The sequence below is a fragment of the Zootoca vivipara genome, chromosome 6 (genome assembly GCF_965207765.1).
Source record: "Zootoca vivipara chromosome 6, rZooViv2.hap1.1, whole genome shotgun sequence".
In the NCBI taxonomy this organism is placed as follows: Eukaryota; Metazoa; Chordata; class Lepidosauria; order Squamata; family Lacertidae; genus Zootoca; species Zootoca vivipara.
In genome coordinates, this window is record NC_142589.1 from 7,508,964 (window position 1) to 7,528,225 (window position 19,262).

At 47.1% G+C, this 19,262-nt stretch overlaps 1 protein-coding gene across 1 annotated transcript in view; it reads left to right on the plus strand.

The window, feature by feature from the left end:
* The window catches only part of PTPN11 (protein tyrosine phosphatase non-receptor type 11), a 33,839-nt gene that overhangs the window by 5,208 nt on the left and 9,369 nt on the right, over positions 1-19,262 (plus strand). The window contains exons 2-13 of the mRNA XM_035118485.3: positions 967-1,089; positions 1,910-2,104; positions 4,368-4,560; positions 5,774-5,890; positions 6,814-6,927; positions 9,060-9,156; positions 10,511-10,590; positions 12,634-12,792; positions 15,587-15,718; positions 17,969-18,123; positions 18,243-18,310; positions 19,041-19,192. Of these exons, the coding sequence (XP_034974376.1) occupies positions 967-1,089; positions 1,910-2,104; positions 4,368-4,560; positions 5,774-5,890; positions 6,814-6,927; positions 9,060-9,156; positions 10,511-10,590; positions 12,634-12,792; positions 15,587-15,718; positions 17,969-18,123; positions 18,243-18,310; positions 19,041-19,192 (1,585 nt within the window). The remainder of the gene's footprint in view (positions 1-966; positions 1,090-1,909; positions 2,105-4,367; positions 4,561-5,773; positions 5,891-6,813; positions 6,928-9,059; positions 9,157-10,510; positions 10,591-12,633; positions 12,793-15,586; positions 15,719-17,968; positions 18,124-18,242; positions 18,311-19,040; positions 19,193-19,262) is intronic.

The following is a 19,262-nucleotide window of genomic DNA, read 5'->3' on the forward strand; positions in this document are numbered from 1 at the left end:
GGTGGGAAGTGCAGCCTAAGCCAAAATGTTGGCTTAGTTAGCCGTATTTCTAAAAATAGGTCAGACAACACTGACAGCATAGGCGGCAAACGCTGGGTGAAAGGTGCTGTTTGTGTGGAGGCCTTAGCTGGCAAGGTGCTATATTAGTCACAGGAAAGGATGGTTGTGGGTGGCTAGGACCAAGAGGATATATGGAGGGCACTTGCAAGGCTGGGATGGCGTTGAGCCTCTGTGAAGTCTGCCAGCTCGACGCTTCAGAGGAATCCTTTGGAGTTGAACCTTCTAAAGGCAGGAGTGGATTCCCCATCAGCTTTGGCGGCTGCATTTGTGAAGCATGAGGTTGTACCTTCCCTATTGGTTTGCCTTACTCTGAAGTCTCGATTGGCAATGCAAATCCTTTTCATGGGACTCCTCCCACAAATGAAAGTCTTATAACTTGGAGAGAGAGAGAGAGGGAGAGAGAAGGGAGATTTCCCCCTTTTGTGGAACAACCGCATAGTCTTGCCATTTCATTTACTTTACTCAGGCATGCAAACAGCTGCTCACCTGTGGTGATCAGGTGCCGCCTGCAGGCAAGCAGACAGGAGCATCTGTAAATGGCAAGAGGGCTGGTTCTCTTTCCTTTCAGGTTATCAGTGCGCCATAGATGACGCAAAAGTAAAGGAAGGGCCCCGCTGTGGAGGTAACACAGTGCTTTGCATGTAGAAGCACCTGGGTTCAATCCCTGGCATCTCAGGTAGGGCTGGGGAAGGCTCTGGTCTGGAATGCTGGAGCACTGCTGCCAGTCAGTGTAGACAATATTGAGCCAGATGGGCCACAAGCATATTCAACGTGTGAAGAATATGTTTTTGTTCTAAGAGGACTAGTAGCTTATGAGGATTTGGTCAGTTTTGCTAATGACTTAGATTTCTAAAACATGGCTTTTTTTTGCTGGGGGGACACACACCCAATTCTTTCTCTTTTTAGATGGTTTCACCCAAATATTACTGGAGTGGAGGCAGAGAACCTCCTGCTGACACGAGGAGTAGATGGCAGCTTTCTGGCCCGACCCAGCAAGAGCAACCCTGGGGACTTCACCCTTTCAGTTCGGTGAGTCAATTATGCGAGATAGTTTTGCATGCAGGAGATTCTAGGGTCAGTCCCAGCGATCTCCGTTTGACAACCTTACTAAGACCTCTTTCATCAGGTGATTGGCCTAGAGTGTATGTATGCAAATATAGTCATAGTTTCATTGTGTAGTGAACCAGCAACCCCTTTCCTCTCTCCCTTTGGAGGTTGAGAAGCCCAGTTTCGGAGGAGGCCAGAGAAGCAGGAGGAGGGAGCCTGGCCTGAGTTCAGATGCCTTGGAGAGCTGCTGCCAATCAGATAATTTAGATAAGGGGTGGGAAACGTGCAGCTTTCCCAGTGTGGCTGGATTTCCCCTTCCCATCAGCATCTGACTAAACATCAGGAATGACTTTCTGACAGTAAGAACAGTTAAACAGTGGAACAGACTCCCTTGGAAAGTTGTGGACTCTCCTTCCTTGGAGATTTTTAAGCAGAGGTCAGATGGCCATCTTGTCAGGGATTCTTTAGCTGGATTCCTGCATTGCAGGGGGTCAGACTTGATGACCCTCGGGGTCCCTTTCAACTCTACCATTTTTGTTTTCATTCTATGAACATACTTGAACGCTAATTGCAGGAGGATCATCTTCGTTGTTAGTACCCAAAAAACCTGTAGAACCTTGGGGAAAGGTTAAAGACATTTAAAAATGAAAGCAGAAAACACAGGCACTGAGCTCAGCTTGGTGCCCCAAGCGGCCACCTCCTCGCCCACATCCAAGGGGAGAGATGGGTCTGACTGGATACAAGGCAGCTCCATGTGATATATGCGTTCTTGTAAGTCGGCTTTCTTGGTTGTCTCAACCAGGCGGAATGGAGCAGTCACCCACATCAAGATCCAGAATACAGGTGACTACTATGACCTTTATGGAGGGGAAAAGTTTGCCACCTTGGCAGAGCTGGTGCAGTATTACATGGAACACCATGGGCAGCTCAAGGAGAAGAACGGTGACGTGATTGAGCTCAAGTATCCGCTCAACTGTGCTGACCCCACGTCTGAAAGGTGAGAAAGCCAGGAGTAATGCGAGGAGGATGATTTCCTGGTGATAGGGCACGACGATTGTGATGGTGTCAAGCAGTGGCAGAGGAACCCTCTCCGGCACCCGGGGCGGGGCATCCCGTACGGACTGCACATGTGCGGCATCTTGTATGGAGTGTGCACGCATAGCATCCCGTACAGTCGCTGTGTGAGAGGCAGTCCGTATGGATGGCGCGAGAGAGCGGCAGCCTGTATGGATGCCGCACGCCCTCGGCCGCTCTACAGCTGGGGGGAGGCAGGGGCCATCTTGTCTGTCCCCCCAGAGTGGCATCTGGGGCGGCCCGCCCCCTCTGCCCCCCACTTTGTATGCCCCTGGTGTCAAGGTAGCCCCTGCAAGTTCTGGGTGCGGCCAGTGTTCGCATTAATGGTCTAGGTGCAAAGAGGCCCGGCTTCCCCCTGAGTCGGGGCTACTGGTGAACCAAGCTGGTCAGCAGCTTTACAGGGCTAGGAGAGACCCTGTTGCCCTCTTGGGTCATCTGATCCCTCCTGAGTTTGAAGCTGCAGGACCACCCTTTGACCACCTGCAGTGGTGACTCTGCAGTGCAGAAGAACTCAGGCAGTAGCTCCCCCTGCTTATGCACCTTTTCACCTTGCTTTTATGCCCTTTAAAATATTTTGGCTATACAGTAAGCCCGCAACTTATACACATGTGCATTCAGCTTTATGCGCTTGGCAAACAAATAAATTTTTAAAGAGAGGACGAGTGCCTGGGGAAAAAAAGACTTTGGCAATTCCATCTGCCATCAAACCCTGTGTGTTTTGACAATACATGATTTTGGCTTTAGGCGCAGTCCCCAGAACGTAACCCCCCTGTGGGCTTACTGTAATTTAGCTATTTCCTAAAATTTATGTGCCGCTTGATTGTGATTTGCAAGAAGAAAAAGAGAATAAAATTATCAGTGAAAACAATTGAAATAAACTATTTAAAACCTTGAATAAATAAAATCAGTGATAAACAGAAAACTGAATAAAACAAGTGTCCACATTATATGTTTGTGAATAGGCTTGCCTAAAAACGTTTTTGGCAGGCGCTGAAAGGAGTATAGCAAAGGTGGCTGCATGATGTCAACAGGCAGGGAGTTCCAAAGTGTAGGTGCCAACACACTAAAACAGGGGTCAGCAAACTTTTTTAGCAGGGGGCCAGTCCACTGTCCCTCAGACATTGTGGGGGGCCGGACTATATTTTGGAAAAAAAATATGAACGAATTCCTATGCCCCACAAATAACCCAGAGATGAATTTTAAATAAAAGGACACATTCTACTAATGTAAAAACATGCTGATTCCCGAACTGTCCGCGGGCTGGATTTAGAAGGTGTTTGGGCCGCATCCGGCTCCCGGGCTTTAGTTTGGGGACCCCTGCACTAAAAGATTGCTTTCTTACAAACGCAGAGTAAGTATTATGTGGCACCTGTAACAGGGCCAGTTCTGCAGATTGAAGTGGTGGAGTGGGCCTATGTGGAGTGAGCCCATTTGGCACGTAAATGGGTCCCAAGTTGTTATTGGTTTTGTATGTTAATAGCAACACATTGAACTTGGCCTGGTAACAAATCAGCAACCGGTGCAGGTCTCTGGGCAGAGGTGTTACACAAGAGTGGAGTGTGCCTTCCAGTTTCAGCGACCACTTTTTAAAAGAAATGTATATTTAAAAACTTGTGCATCAGGTATCATAAATTTGGGCACTTCTGCTTTGACCCCTGCATCACACCCGTTTGTGGAACAGTTGCTGAGCGCAGGGTTTGAAATTAGCAGGGCACCAGGTGCATTTTGCACCTAAAGATTCTTCATTTGCGAGCAACTCCAAAAGTCTGGGTGCCATTTTTTTAGTGTCTGGCTGACACTCAAGGATTACTTAAATGTATGTGATTTGAAGCCTCAAAGTATATGTTAAGAATAGACAATATATTAAGGAGTTTAACAATAAAGAATAGAGTGTTTTGAAAACTGAACTCTGGCAACAATATTTTTTATTGTAAACACCAAATTAACAATTAATTTGTTAATTTGCATTAACAATTTCTGCTAAAAATATGTCACTTATGTGAATTGCATCTCTCTCCCCCATCCCCCCCGGTGGCGACTAGACATTCTGATTTGGTGCCCACAGCCTAGGTGCTAGAAGCCATTTGGCTCCTAGCTTTTCTATTCCAGTTTCTAACACTGGCTGAGTGCAGGCAACCAATGTGTTGGCCAGATGCGACTCACCTCCTTTTGCTGCCTTTTCAAAGGTGGTTTCATGGGCATCTTTCTGGAAAAGAAGCAGAGAAGCTGTTGACGGAAAAAGGGAAACACGGGAGTTTTCTTGTCCGCGAGAGCCAGAGCCACCCTGGAGACTTTGTCCTTTCCGTTCGGACGGGGGACGATAAAGGAGAGAGCAACGATGGGAAGTCCAAAGTGACGCATGTCATGATCCGGTGCCAGGTAAAGGAATGAGGATGTGGGTGAGGCAAAGAAGCTGTAAGCCTGGAGGAGGAAATTGCTGGAGCAATTTCTGAGTGTGCTTTAATGTAGGTGGGACGTTTGCATTCTGGTTCTCTGCATCTAATTGCAGTCCAAGCTTGGTTCCCGAACGCCTCTGTTTTGGAAAGTTTTCAGCTCCTGAATGCTGAAAACCCCGAAGTAAGGGTTTTGGAAGGTTTTTTAGAACCCGAACGTCCGACACAGCTTCTGCTTGAGTGCAAGAAGCTCCTGCAGCCAATCGGAAAGCTGCGCCTCAGTTGTTGATTGTTTCGGAAGTTGAACGGTCTTCCAGAATGGATTACATTTGACAACCAAGGTTTGACTGTAGTTGAGGATTTTTTACTGTACAGTGGTACCTCTGGTTGCAAACGGGATCTGTTCTGGAGGCCCGTTTGCAACATGAAAAGGCTGCATCCTGAATCTCTGCGTCTGCGTGTGTGTGTGTGACACAATTTGGCGCTTCTCTCCAAGCGCAAAGCATGATTTAGCGCTTCTGTGCGTGTGCCGAACCCGGAAGTAACCGATTCCGGGACTTCCGGGTTTACAGCGTCCGTAACCTGAAAAGATGTAACCTGCAGCGGACGTAACATGAGGTATGACTGTATTCCCCCCCCCCATTTTTTATTAAAGTTTTTTCGTAATACAAGACAATCAAAAACAAGCTAATCTAAAAAACAGCTAAAGAAGAGAAAATGCAGAGTCCTCTCTCGAAGGTAGCTCTTCGTTCTGGTCTCACACAGAAAGGGGTGGACCCTTGCAGCTCTCACCTGGGAGTTTTTCTTTCTTCTCTGAGCCTCCCTCCCTGGGAGATCTTTCACCCAAAGTCCTTCACCAACCATCCATCACCTTTGTGTGTGTATAACCCCAATAAAGACCCAGAGCAGAGGAGACCAGGAAAAACAAAAGAGAAAGAAAGAAAGGATAATGAAGATAAAAGGAAAGAGAAAGAGGAAATCCTCCTCCTAAGACGGCATCTTGAAATAATAAAAATGTGCTTTTTTGTGTGTGCTGAGACTGGGGTTTTAGTCATATGCAGATTTATGCAGCCTGAATTGATTTTCTTGATAGATGGAAAATAATTTCTAAAAGCGACTGGCCTAGAATAAATTATGCAAATATCGGGCACCCTCGTGCATAGCTAACTAGCGCCTGTCTCTTCTCCTTTCCTTCCAAGGATATGAAGTACGACGTTGGTGGAGGGGAGAGATTTGATTCCTTGACAGACCTTGTGGAGCATTACAAGAAGAATCCCATGGTGGAAACCCTGGGGACTGTCCTTCAACTGAAGCAGGTGAGAAGAAAAGCTCCCGGTAATGAGCATTTTGGAGAGGGGTGGGCTCCAGTCCTCTGCAATGGCCCTGGTGTGCGCGCGTGTGTGCCTGTGTTTGCAGAGTTTGTTTGCAGAGTGAGCCCTTCCGTGTGGATCCCTGCCCTCTCCAGGCTTCTGATCCTTGGCAGGGCATTGCTTTGCAAGCAGAACGTCCCAGGCAGACTCGATCCCTGGTGTATGAAGGCTGGCTCCTTTCAGAGAACCGTATCAATTGAAACTTAGTTTTCCTTTTACATCAGGGGAAGGCAACCTAAGGCCCAGGGGCCGGATGCGGCCCAATCGCCTTCTCAATCTGACCCACAGGTGGTCCGGGAATCAGCGTGTTTTTACATGAGTAGAATGTGCCCTTTTATTTAAAATGCATCTCTGGGTTATTTGTGGGGCCTGCCTGGTGTTTTTACATGAGTAGAATGTGTGCTTTTATTTAAAATGGGTTATTTGTGGGGCATAGAAATTCCTTCATTTTTTTTTTCAAAATATAGTCCGGTCCACCACATGGTCTGAGGGACAGTGGACTGGCCCACGGCTGAAAAAAGGTTGCTGAACCCTGTTTTACATTAATAGAACATGCTCTTCTAAATGTATGTTTCCGCATTGTTTCCCTGATCTTGACTTTGGAGAAAGGGCCATAAATGTCGCCGCTTCGGAAGTCAATGCAAGGGCCAGGTGCTACCATGCCCCCCCCCCCAAAAAAAACTCTGCTTACTGCCCCCAACCTGGATGAATGGGTCCTGAATCCAAACTTTTGGAAATAGGTGCATCATTTGGAGCACGTGAACATTTTCCATACAGTATGAACGGATGTTACATGGGGGCTCTGTCCCAAGGATACTGCATATACACAAAAACGTCTGCACTCACCTGCCTCTTTCTTCCTCCACCAGCCCCTCAACACCACCCGCATCAACGCAGCAGAGATCGAGAGCCGTGTCCGAGAACTGAGCAAGCTGGCAGAGACCACCGACAAAGTCAAACAAGGCTTCTGGGAAGAATTTGAGGTAAGCGGGGTGCTCTGCCTCCGCAGTCGGAGTCAGTGTGTGCTTCCGAATGCCAGTTGCTGGAAACCACAGGAGGGGAGAGGGCTGTTGTGCTTGAATCCTGCTTGAGGTTTTTCTATTGGGGCATCTGGTTGGCCACCGTGAGAAGAGGATGCTGGACTCGAAGGGCCACCGACTCTTCTTAACCAAAAGTGCGGCGAGCGTGGAGCTGTTTTGTGCGCATCTGTGATTTCGCATATTGATTTGAGCTTGCCAGCTCATCGCTTGGGCTGCATGCAGCCAGCTTCTTGTGCACGTTAAGTCTTTCAGTACAACTCGGAACAATGGTTGTGAGTTGCTCTTAAGAGTTTAGGCACTTCCGAGGAACGAACTTCGCCTTCCCAGGCATTATTTGCCTCTGGGTGAGGTTGCTGGTTTGTTGGTGGAAAGGTACGAGCTTTCCATAGCATCGCTGCAACACCACTAGAGGGAGCCATGGCACCGGTGGATTTCTCTGGGTTCTTCTTCCTAAAGACTCCGTGGCTATTGCACAGCTTGAGAGACCCACTAGGCATTTTGGTTTTCTGTGACCGAAAAGGGACCTTGTTTTTAAACCTGGCTAAGGAGGCAAACCAGGACAGCTACAATGCTACTTAGGAGCCCTTATGTGTGTTTTAACCTCTTGTTAGGGTTCAGCCCTGCCTAGAGCTGGAACCTGAGATGTCCTTGGTTGGGAGCAGGACTCCCCCCCAGTAGCTATCCACATTGCTAACTACCCCAAAGGGCCATTGGATCCAGACTTCCCTGCCACAGCAGTGGAGGATCCTGCACCCGCAGCCTGCTGCCTGGTCGGCTCTCAGGTGATCTCCTCCAACCCCAGCCAGAATCTTCCCCAGGACCACAGCAGTTTCAAGGCCATCGGCAAAGCACTTGGCTAGCTGCCTGTGAGGGCTTATGAGCTTTCTTCTGAAGCAAGAAAGTTAGATGACTGCTGAGACCATATAACACCGGTCCTGAAAGACCTACATTGGCTCCCAGTATGTTTCCGAGCACAGTTCAAAGTGTGGGTGCTGACCTTTAAAGCCCTAAACAGCCTCGGCCCAGTATACCTGAATGAGCATCTCCACCCTCATCGTTCAACCTGGACACTGAGGTCCAGCTCTGAGGGTCTTCTGGCAGTTCCCTCACTGTGAGAAGTGAGATTACAGGGAACCAGGCAGAGGGCCTTCTCGGTGGTGGCACCCGCCCTGTGGAATGCCCTCCCATCAGATGTCAAAGAAATAAACAACTATATGACTTTTAGAAGGTATCTGAAGGTAGCCCTGTTTAGGGACGTTTTTAATGTTTGAAGTTTTATTCTGTTTTCAGTGTTCTGTTGGGAGCCACCCAGAGTGGCTGGGGAAGCCCGGCCAGATGGGTGGGGTATGAATATTATTATTATTATTATTACACTGTAAACAGAACCTACGGTACTTGATCAGGCCAAAGGCCCACCTAGTCCAGCATCCTGTTCTCACTGTGGCTAACAGCTGCCCTAATGGGAAACTGGCAAGTGGGACCAAGCGCAGGAGCACTTCCCCTCCCTTGGCTTCCGGCAGCTGGTATTCACAAGCGTTACTGCCTCCAACCATGGAGGCAGAATGCAACCATCATGACTAGTAGCCATTGATAGCCGCCTTCGCTGGCCATTTGTCCAGTCCTCATTTAAAGTGATCCCACTTGGTGCCCATCAGTGCCTCCTGGGGGAGTGAGTTATGCAGTTTAACTATACATGGTGTGAAACTTTCATCCTTGGGGCCCTGTGTTCGGCTGGTTTGGAATACGGGCTGCTTTGCAAAACGTTAATATCGCCATAAATCCTTTCTCGGTAGACTTGGGTTGTCGCCGCCCTCTGTGGAATTCTATAAAACACTCAGCGTCGGTTCACAGCCATAGTTATCCAGCTGCTGCTTACAAGACTCTTTTAAACAGGGCCCACCCACATCCCCACTGGGATATTCATAGTGGCATCTTTCTTTGGCACTTGCCTTTGTGTCTTTGGCCCATGATGGGCGGAGTGGGCGTGTCCTGGTCAAATTTGGGGCTGGGGCTGGTGGAGAAGGCAGTAAACACTTTGCAACATTCATTGGACCCCCTGCTTGCTCTTTGTTCAGACTCTCCAGCAGCAAGAATGCAAACTCCTCTACAGCCGTAAAGAGGGGCAGCGGCAGGAGAACAAGAACAAGAACAGATACAAGAATATTTTGCCCTGTGAGTACTGAATGCTCTGTCCTTGCCTCTTCTTCAAAGCCAAGATTTTCCTGGCCCTCTTCCAGGCCCTCTTCAGCCTGCTTCCCTCCTGATGTGGCTGGGGCTCTCAACTCCCACCATCCCTGGCCATTGGCTGTGCTGGCTGGAGTTAATGGAAGTTTGAACTGAGCAATGTTCAAACATTTCCTTTGGATAGTATCTGGAAACTTCAGCTGGTCCAGAATGCTGTGGCCAGGCTGCTGATGAGGCCAAACTGTTAGAATGTTGACTCATAAATATTTTTTAAAAATAAATTTTATTTTTCAGTTTTTAAAGAAGTTTTACAAAGATACAAATTCAATATTTTCCCAATAAACATGTATATTTTGACTTCCCCTACCCCTTTTGCGGTTTCTTATATTTTTAAAATTTGTAACACTGCATTTCCTTCATTATTCCAATTATTAATTACTCCTTGGTTTTCCTTTAACATTAATTTCAACTTGGTTTTAAGTTAATCCTGCTAATGAACATATGTGTACAAAAACATTTCAGATAATCCACAAATTTTTCCCAGTCTTTGATAAAGCTTTTTGGTTCTCCTGGTTTCTTATTGCTCCCTAAAGTTTTGCCATTTCTGCATAGTCCATTAATTTAGTCTTTCACTCCTCCTTGTTTGGTACAGAATCTTCTTTCCATCTCTGAGCATAAATGATCCTGGCTGCGGCAGTAGCATACATAAACAGGAGTGGTGTTTTTTTTGGGGGGGGGGTCTTTAGGTAACTCTGCTACTGGAATAATTTTTTTTACTACATCAGACCAACACAGCTACCTACCTGTAACTAGAAAAGCTGCTGGTTTTTTAATAAAAGTTATTTAAAACATTTTCTTCAATTCATTATAAATCATTTCCCAGAAAGCTTTACTGTTGACTGTTACTAACAAGGTTCTGGCTAGTGTAACTTTGGGAGGGATGTGTGTGGCTATCACATTTGGCCATCGCAGGCTGGCTTAGAGTAGGGATGGGAAGGCAGGTAGGAGGAGGAAGGAGAAATTGAAAAGAAATGAGGCAGTTTCTCCTCCTGTCTGCTTTCCCATTCCACCTAACCTCAGCCAGCCGTGATAGCTAAGGCTGGTTTTCAATTTAGCATGAAATCTGGCGTGTAATTAGCTTATTTTGCCTGGAGAGAAATATACAGCTCATGTTCTTTCTAACACAGAGAATAAACTTCTGTAATGCTTCTTTCCCTGGTTGCCCGGGCACAATTGTGGTTCGCCCCAGGCGACCAGCTGGACAAATAATATCTGACTTAGCAATTGCTGGTTGTAACTGTTTAATAAGGTGTGTCTTTGTTTTCCCCTTCCCTCCTTCCAGTTGACCATACCAGAGTTGTCCTTCATGACGGTGATCCGAATGAGCCTGTTTCTGATTACATAAATGCCAATATTATCATGGTAAGGGTGTTTGTGGGGATCCCCCCTCCTGCCTCTGAGAGATCTTTACTGTTGAGGGGAGGGGGTGAGTCTGGAGGAGCATCCCCTACCAGATAGTTAGTGGACCCTATTATTACCCATCTGGTGTGGGTAGGGGAGGGCCAATCCTGGCATGAGTTAAAATTTGTTGTTGTTTAGTCGTGTCCGACTCTTCTTGACCCCATAGACCAGAGCACACCAGGCACTCCTGTCTTCCACTGCCTCCCGCAGTTTGGTCAAACTCATGTTCATACTGTAGCTTCGAGAACACTGTCCAACCATCTCGTCCTCTGTGCCCTCAATCTTTCCCAACATCAGGGTCTTTTCCAGGGAGTCTTCTCTTTAGACTGGACTGCTACAGGTGGGGGATCAGGTGGTAGAATCTTAATGTATTTTAAAAAAATAATTCAGCAATCATCCTGGTGCAGAGATTACACACATCAAGGAGAAGAATGTGACCCTTGTCATCTCTGGTGTGCTAGTGTACAAGTTTCCTATGTGTAGGGGGCTTACTTATCTATTTCTGCATGGATGGTGGCTCACATGGCTAAATGATTGTCTGCTTAGAATAAAAATAATAAGGAGTATGCAATTTTAGCCCAACGTTAGAATCTGGGGCGGAGCAATGTAGGAGCTCGGGCGGCCTTTCTCCACTTTGGGTCTCCAGGTGTTCTTGAACTACAACCCCCATCATCCCTGACCCCTTGCAACACTGGCTAGGGATGATGGGAATTGTAGTTCAACAACATCTGGGGACTTAAGGTGGAGAAAGGTTGCTCTGGAGATTCACCAGCCAGGCCTCAGCCAGACAGCAAGTAAAATGGAGGGAGGAAGTCCCAGTTACCATCTCAGGGTCACCCACCATTTAGCTCCCGGTATTTCAGCTGAGTTGTTGCATTCATTTATTTGGAGCATTTTTACCCTGCCCTTTAGCCAAAAAGGTTTACATGCAATCAATTAAAGAAGATAGTCTCTACCCACAGACTTTTAATCTGAACATACAACACAAAAGGAAGGAATGGGGGAGGCCACCTTCCCTTTTCCCCTGCTGTGGCAGCCTGCTGGCAGGGCCCAGGGCCCAGGGACCCAAGGGGTGGTTGGCCTCTCCTTACCTTAATTACCACCCCCCTCAGCCCGGGCTGAACCATGCTGCCTGGAAAGGAGGAGAGATCTAGTTTCCAGAAAGTTGCCTCCCTTTGCTGATTGTCCCTGCTGTTTTTCTAGATAAACTGTTAAGTTGATGCTTATTGTTCCCATGCTTTCTTTAATGGTAACCTGCTTTGTGAGCCTCAGCTGAAAGGTTGTGTCTTGTGGGTGTTGTGTTCTTAGGGGATGGGGGATCGGGGTAGTGTGTCAAGCTGAAACTGCATACAGTGCTACCTTGGTATTCGAACGTAATCCGTTCCTGAAGACCGTTTGACTTCTGAAACATTCGAAAACCGAGGCACAAAGGGCGGTCTGCCAATTCAATAGAGAAAATTGTGAAAAACAACAGATACACGCAGTGGGAGCCATTTACTTCCGAGGTGCGTTCGAAAACAGAAACATTTACTCCCGAGTTTTCGGCATTCGGAAACTGAAACTTTCGGCAATGGAGTCGTCCAAAAACCGAGGTACCATTGTATAGTCAAAACAACCCCCTAGAACCAGCCACACGCAAGCAATCTTACCTTCTGGAACCAGAGCTAGATCTCGCAAAGGCTGCCAGAGGTTCCCAGAGCCCGATAAGTGAGGCAGAGGGCTTAAAAGCTCTTTTTGCATGGAGGGAACAAGTTGTGTGGAGGGAACAACTCCTTGGAGCTCTCTGGAGCTTCCCTTGAAATCCTTGGAGAAAAAAGATCGACCAGAAGTTCACGATCGACCTGTTGGGCATGCCCATGTTATATGATCCCCTCCTTTTTCTATGAAATAATAATGTATTCATGCCTGTATATATATTTTATACTTTAAGTTGCTTGGAGACCCTTTAGGTGACAAGTGGCTTATAACTTTATTATTATTATTATTATTATTATTATTTTGCAGCCGGAGTTTGAAACCAAGTGCAACAATGCAAAGCCCAAGAAGAGCTACATTGCCACACAAGGCTGCTTGCAGAACACCGTCAACGACTTCTGGAGGATGGTGTTCCAGGAGAACTCGCGTGTGATCGTTATGACGACAAAAGAAGTCGAGAGGGGAAAGGTAAGGAGCCCACCCCGCATAGGGGATCTTGCAATGCTGATCAGCGTCAGAACATATCAGTTTATCTCAGGGTGGATTTGATTTAAATCATATCGATTTACCGTACTTTTCCGTGTATAAGACTTGGGGGGTTTTTCTGTAAAAAGCATGCTAAAAAGTGGGGGTTGTCCTATACATGGGTAGTGCATTGGGTGAATGTTTGATTGGTTGCTTCCGTGGCTGTCAGCAGCTATTGTTTGTGTAATTTGTTGCTGCGTCAATGGGCGGTGTTAATTGGCTGACGCTGCTTCAGTTGGGTGGGCAATTGTCAGCTGCGTTTTTTGTGACACGTACGGGTGAGCGCTTATCGGAATTCATCCTTTAAAAAGGTCAACAACCTTGGGTAATCCCCACCCCTAAAAAAGCTCAACAGCTCTGGGCAAACCTCCACAAAAAAAAGCTCAACAACTTTGTACCATCTCCCCCCATTTTCTTAAATGCGAGTCCCCAAAAATAAATGTCTTATATACATGGGGGCGTCTTATACACGGAAAAGTATGGTAAATCACGATTTAAATCACTAGTCAGTAAGACTTGATTTAAATCATTTTTTTTACAGAAAGACTCATTCTTGCTGGTATAATCTTAATATTTACAACCAGATGAAGGTTTCATTTTTGGAATAATAATTTATCAGAGTAGTTTTTACAGTTCTATCAAAAATTACTGATTTGGTTATGCTATGAGAAATACATAGACATAATTATGAAATTATTGTGAGGTTTAATAAGTTAACTGTTTATATTTGGATAACTTTTCTGCTGTACTTTATTGGAAGGAGGAAAGTAATCATTTCCTTAATAACAATTTAAACAATTTATTTAACTAAAACAATAACATTATAGCATATGTATCCGTGTTTGTTAACTGATAGGTTAAACAATTAAAAAAACACCTTAGACTGAGTTTCAGCACACATGAAAAACTTAAAACAAATCCTTATTTCCTGCTGAATAGCCTTTGGACTATAATGTAACTTAAATAGAAAACTATCTTTAGAAAAAGTTTTCCTCCAAAAGCATTTTATTTTAAAAATCCAATTTAAATTTTAAAAAATCATGTATTTCAGGAGGCCTGAAGTTACAATCTAAGGGGATAAATTCAGCACTCATGTACATTGTGAAATGCCAAGGAGCTCAGTTTTAGAAAGGGAGACCCGAGTTTCTAGTTCTTCTCTCACCTTGTCTTGGGCTTACTGCTAGGTAGAGCCCACAAGGTTTTAGCAACATAGCTTCCTCTTCTCTCCTTGTTGCCCCCCCCCTCCTTACCCCATGGCACTTTCCCTCTGTTGTGCCTCCTGCTTCTAGGTTCAACATGACAGTGGCCGTGGTCCACTTGAACACCACTGCTTGATTGACCCTGGGGGGGACTGTTGTAGAATGGTTAACTGTGGTTCCTGCATTGCAGAGGGGGTTGGACGAGGTAACTGTTAGGCACATTCGTAGCTGGTTGATCGACCGAACCCAAAGAGTGCACACCACTGGTTCCTCATCATCCTGGAAAAAAGAGACAAGTGGGGTGTCGCAGGGTTGTTCAATGTCTTCCTAAATGACTCAGGGGAAGGAACTGAATTTGCAGGTGACACCAAACTGTGAAGGGTAGCTAATGCCTCAGAAGACGGACATGGAATTCAAGAGGAGCTTCGCAGATTGGAGAACTGGGCCCCCCCCCCCAAAAAATGAATTTCAATAGGGACAGATGTGAAGTTTACATTTAGTCAGGAGTAATCAGGTGCCCAAATGTAAGATGCGGGGCACTCGGCTTGCCAGTAGTACATGTGAAAAGGATTTAAGCTGAACAAGCTGAACGTGAGTCAACAGTGTGATACAGCAGCAGCAGCGAAAGAAAGAAAGAAAGAAAGAAAGAAAGAAAGAAAGAAAGAAAGAAAGAAAGCTAATGGTGTTCTAGGCTGTATCAGCAGAAGTAGTGTCCAGATCAAGGGAAGTAATAGTTCTGCTCCATTCTTCCTTGGTCGGAGTACTAGAGCTCTGACAGTAGGAGCTGTTCAACAGTGGAACAAACTCCCACAAGAGGTGGTGGACTCTCCTTCCTTGGGAGGTTTTTAAGCAGAGGTTGGATGGCCATCCATCATCTATTATCTAGTTGTAGGGAGTTGTACCAGATGAGACTTGGGATCCCTTCCAGTTCTACAATTCTATGATTGTAAGGTTCTAGTTTGTACCCATTAGCTGACTGTTTTTTGGGTGTTTGTTTTGGGACAAAAGATAAGCTATGGGGAAGTGAGGGGGGAACCAGATGCAGGTTGGCCTGGAAAGCAGGGTAAGAAACAAAGGAGAGCTGGCTTGTTGACAGAGTGTGAAGGAGAGGTGTCATCCTGGATCTGAGTGACCTCCAGAGTTGCAGCTGGGGGTCTCATGAAAGCTTGTTCCAGAAACACGTAGAGATATTTGGCAAGTTCACTGACAAGATGCAAATGACAGGTGCTGAAATATTTCTTGAAGTCTGCAGCTGCTAATCGATAGATTAGTTGATTAATTGATTAGTAGATGAATTGGTTGAGACTGGCATTTCTACAGCTGCTGTCCTCAAGATACACTGGGCTGTCATTATTATTTATTAAACTTATTTGCCACTTCCCCCCCGCAAAGGTAATTCGGCTGTACTTCCATCGGCCTGCACATCATATGGCCTCTCTGGCTGGGGCTGATGGGAGTTGTAGCCCAAAACATATGGAGAACTCTGGTTGGCTGACATTGACAAACCCAGCAGCCCACCACCCTGTCTTGTTTTCCAGAGCAAGTGCGTAAAATACTGGCCAGATGAACATGCCCTAAAGGAATACGGTGTGATGCGCGTCCGAAATGTCAAAGAGAGTGCGGCTCATGATTACACGTTACGGGAGCTCAAGCTTTCAAAGGTTGGGCAGGTAAGTCTGTGAAGTTATTTCTTTAGTTCTGGCCAGTCTCTGACTCATATTCTTCAGATGTGGTAGCAGCCACACCTAAAGAAGAGCCTGCTTCTGTCCCGCATCTGTTTGTTTATTTACATACGGCTAATCATTAAAAAAAATAAATCAGAGCAGTTTGTACCAATTGTAGAAAAACCCAAACCATATAAAAATGATAAAATCAGAAGTCAGCTAATGGTTGGAAATCCTTAACTGCCTCCAAAGGCCTGGCAGAATAGAAAAGGTTTCAGCAGTTGTTTAAAAGTTAGCCCAGGAGGTGCCTGCTGAATTTCCATTGGCAGGGAGTTCCACAGAACTGGGCCAATGGCACAAAAGGCACTGTTTTTCGTTGTTGTCAAAGAAGCCTCGCCAACTTGGGGAATGATCAACAGTGCTCCTGAAGATGATCTCAGTGAGGTACCCCGGAGCTAAGTTGTTCAGGGTTTTGTAAATTAATACAAGGACCTTGAACCTGGCTTGGCAGTAGATGGGCAGCCAGCACAGATGCTTTAGCAAGGGCGTCACATCAGCAGTCTTGCCGCTGCATCCTGCATTAGCTAGAGCTTCCAAACCAGACTGCAAGGGCAGCCCCACGTAGACCACATTGCAGTAATCCAGCCTTTAGGTTACCAGTGCATGGACTGCAATGCTCAGGCTATCCTATTGATGCCCATATTGTCCCTCCCTTTCTGCCTGCTCATTTGTCTCCCCCTACTGTTGAAAACTGGATTCTGAGATGCTCCGAGCAGGGGATTCTCTCTCTCTCTCTCTCTCTCTCTCTCTCTCTCTCTCTCTCTCTCTCTCTCTCTCTCTCTCTCTCTCTCTGCTTCTGCTCCTCTGAAGGCCCCACAGGTGCATGAAGGCCACAGGATTAACAAATGATAATATGGTCTTCCTCATTCAGGTGCGCTCCACATATTGTTCAACTCTCCAACTCACATCAGCTCCAGTCAACATGGCCAATGGCTAGGGATGATGGAGTCTAAAAATATTGGCAGCGCACCAGATTGGAAAAGGCTGCAACTGCCCGAATGTGGCTATAGGAATAACAATAATTTGAGGCTTTATTGAGGAAGGGAGCAAGGTCTTTCATGCCCCAAACTTTCTCTTTTCATATAAAAAGGAAAAAGAAGAAAGCAAAAGAAAGGGAAAATGTGAATTTGTGTGTGTTAGGTAGGTCTGAGATACTGCCATAAGAACGTATGAAGAACCAGTGGCCCTCCAGTCCAACCAGGGATAGCTCCCCCCCCCCATGAAGTGTGGTGAAGCAACTGCCATAGGCAGATGAATCTCCCAAGGCGGGGGCCCCACAGGTGTCCCCATCTGCCCTGCTGACTCCATGACTAGCAGAGAAGCCAGTGCTGATTTCCAGTGAGAGCTCACAAAGCGTGAGAGATCTCGCGAGATTTCGATGAGATTCCTCCCCTGAAATTTGTGCCGGTGCCACAGCGGTGGAGATGGGCAGCTCAGAGGCGGGGTTAGGGTTGCCAGACTCAATAGAGGACAGGTCCTCTGTGCCTTTAATTGCCCTGCTCTCTTTTGAGTCTGGAAACCTGGAAACCAAAGGGTCTGCTGGTTTCTCTTTAAGGTTTCCAGGCTCAAAAGAGAGCAGGGCAATTAAAGGCACAGAAGTACTGTCCTCTATTGAGTCTGGCAACCCTAGGCGGGGTTGGCAGAAGGGGGGTGACCCAGTGGAGGGTGGGGTGACATGCCAGCATGGGCCGGTACTTCCTGTTTCACCTTGTGCATCAAAATGGAGTCCGGCATCCTGTTCTCAAAGGGGCTGGCTAGATGCTTGTAGGAAACTGGCAAGCAGGACTCGAGCACAAGAGCCCTCTCCGCTGCTGTGGCTTCCAGCAGCTTGTGTTCAGAAGCAAACATGGAGGCCGAGCATAGCCATCGGGGCCATTGAGAGCCCTCTCCTCAATGAATTGGTCCAATTTTCTTTTAAAGCCACCCAGGCTTTGGCCATTGCTGCCTCTTGTGGGAGTGAGTTCATGCAATTTGTGAGAAAGGACTTTCTTTTATCTCTCCTCTGAAAAAGAGGTCTTGGTTTGCCAGGAATGCATATAATGTTGGGGGACAGTCTGATCTCATGAGGGAGGGGCTTCTGTAACTGGGGTGCTGCTGTCGAGATGACTCCTTCTCAACTCCAGTGGCGCACCCTCCCCCACCCCCAAAGTGCTCCTTTAAAAGGCAGGAAAAGATATTTGGGTACCATCTCTCCAGGGCAACACCGAACGAACGGTCTGGCAGTATCACTTCAGAACCTGGCCTGACCATGGAGTCCCCAGTGATCCTGGAGGAGTTCTAGATTTCTTAGAAGAGGTTCATCACAAGCAAGAAAACATCTCGGATGCTGGCCCAGTCGTGGTCCATTGCAGGTACCGTGACGCCTGGGCTATGCCTTTGATTTTAAGCGCAACATTTTTCAAAGCCAAAAGAAGCAGAAATATAAGTTGTGTGTCTTGTGTTTTTCCCCCTCTTTCCCCCTCCTTCCTAGTGCTGGAATCGGTCGGACCGGAACATTCATTGTGATAGATATTCTCATTGACATAATCAGAGAGAAAGGTGAGTCCCACAGCTGCTGTGTCAGCCTTCACCTGCCTGGTGGGATACAATTTCCATCAGTCCCAGCCAACATGGCTGTATGATGCTGAGGCAGATGGGAGCATGGGCTTTCTGGCGGCAAGGGCCGATGGGCCACAAAGGCAGAGCTGTTCTCCTCCATGAATTTGTCCTGTCCTCTTTTAAAGCCATTCAAGTTGGTGGCCATCACTGCTTCCTGCGGGAGGGAGTTCCAGAGATTAACTATGCCCTGCATAAGGAAGGACTTCCTTTTATCTGCCCTGAATCTTCCAAAGTCCAGATTCTCTGCAGGGCCACTTACTGTAACAGCTTCAAATGGAGCCTACAAACTGATGAAATTAGAACGAAGTGGAGCCTCCAGGCCCAGGAGCAGTCTCTTCTTGAGCCCCAAGTCCTAGAGGCACTTCCTAGAGGCCTCTTCTGGTTGGTCACCGTGGAGAAGAGGATGCCGGCCTTGGTGGGTCCTTGGTCTGACCCAGCAAGGCCATCCTTGCCTCCTCACTCCCACACTGCCCAGCCTAGATTGCTGCTCTTCAGGAACTTTGAATGTCAGTGGAGAAGTGGAAGTATTTTGCTGCCGGCTGCTGCTGCTGCTGGTTTGGGAGCTTAGGTGTGACCTCAGCCGGAATGAGTGGGGCTGGAAGGGTTTTCTCTTGGGTTTACTGCCTGGGCATCCCTGTCCCGCTGAGCCTTTTTACTCCCTGCCCTCTAGGCGTTGACTGTGACATTGACGTCCCGAAAACCATCCAAATGGTGCGGTCCCAGCGGTCAGGGATGGTGCAGACGGAAGCCCAGTACCGGTTCATTTACATGGCGGTGCAGCACTACATCGAAACGCTACAGCGTCGGATTGAGGAGGAGCAGGTAACGCCTCAAGTCGGGCTTTGGAGCGGGGCTGGTTTGGCTATGGGTCCAGCGGCCGGGAAGTCTTGCC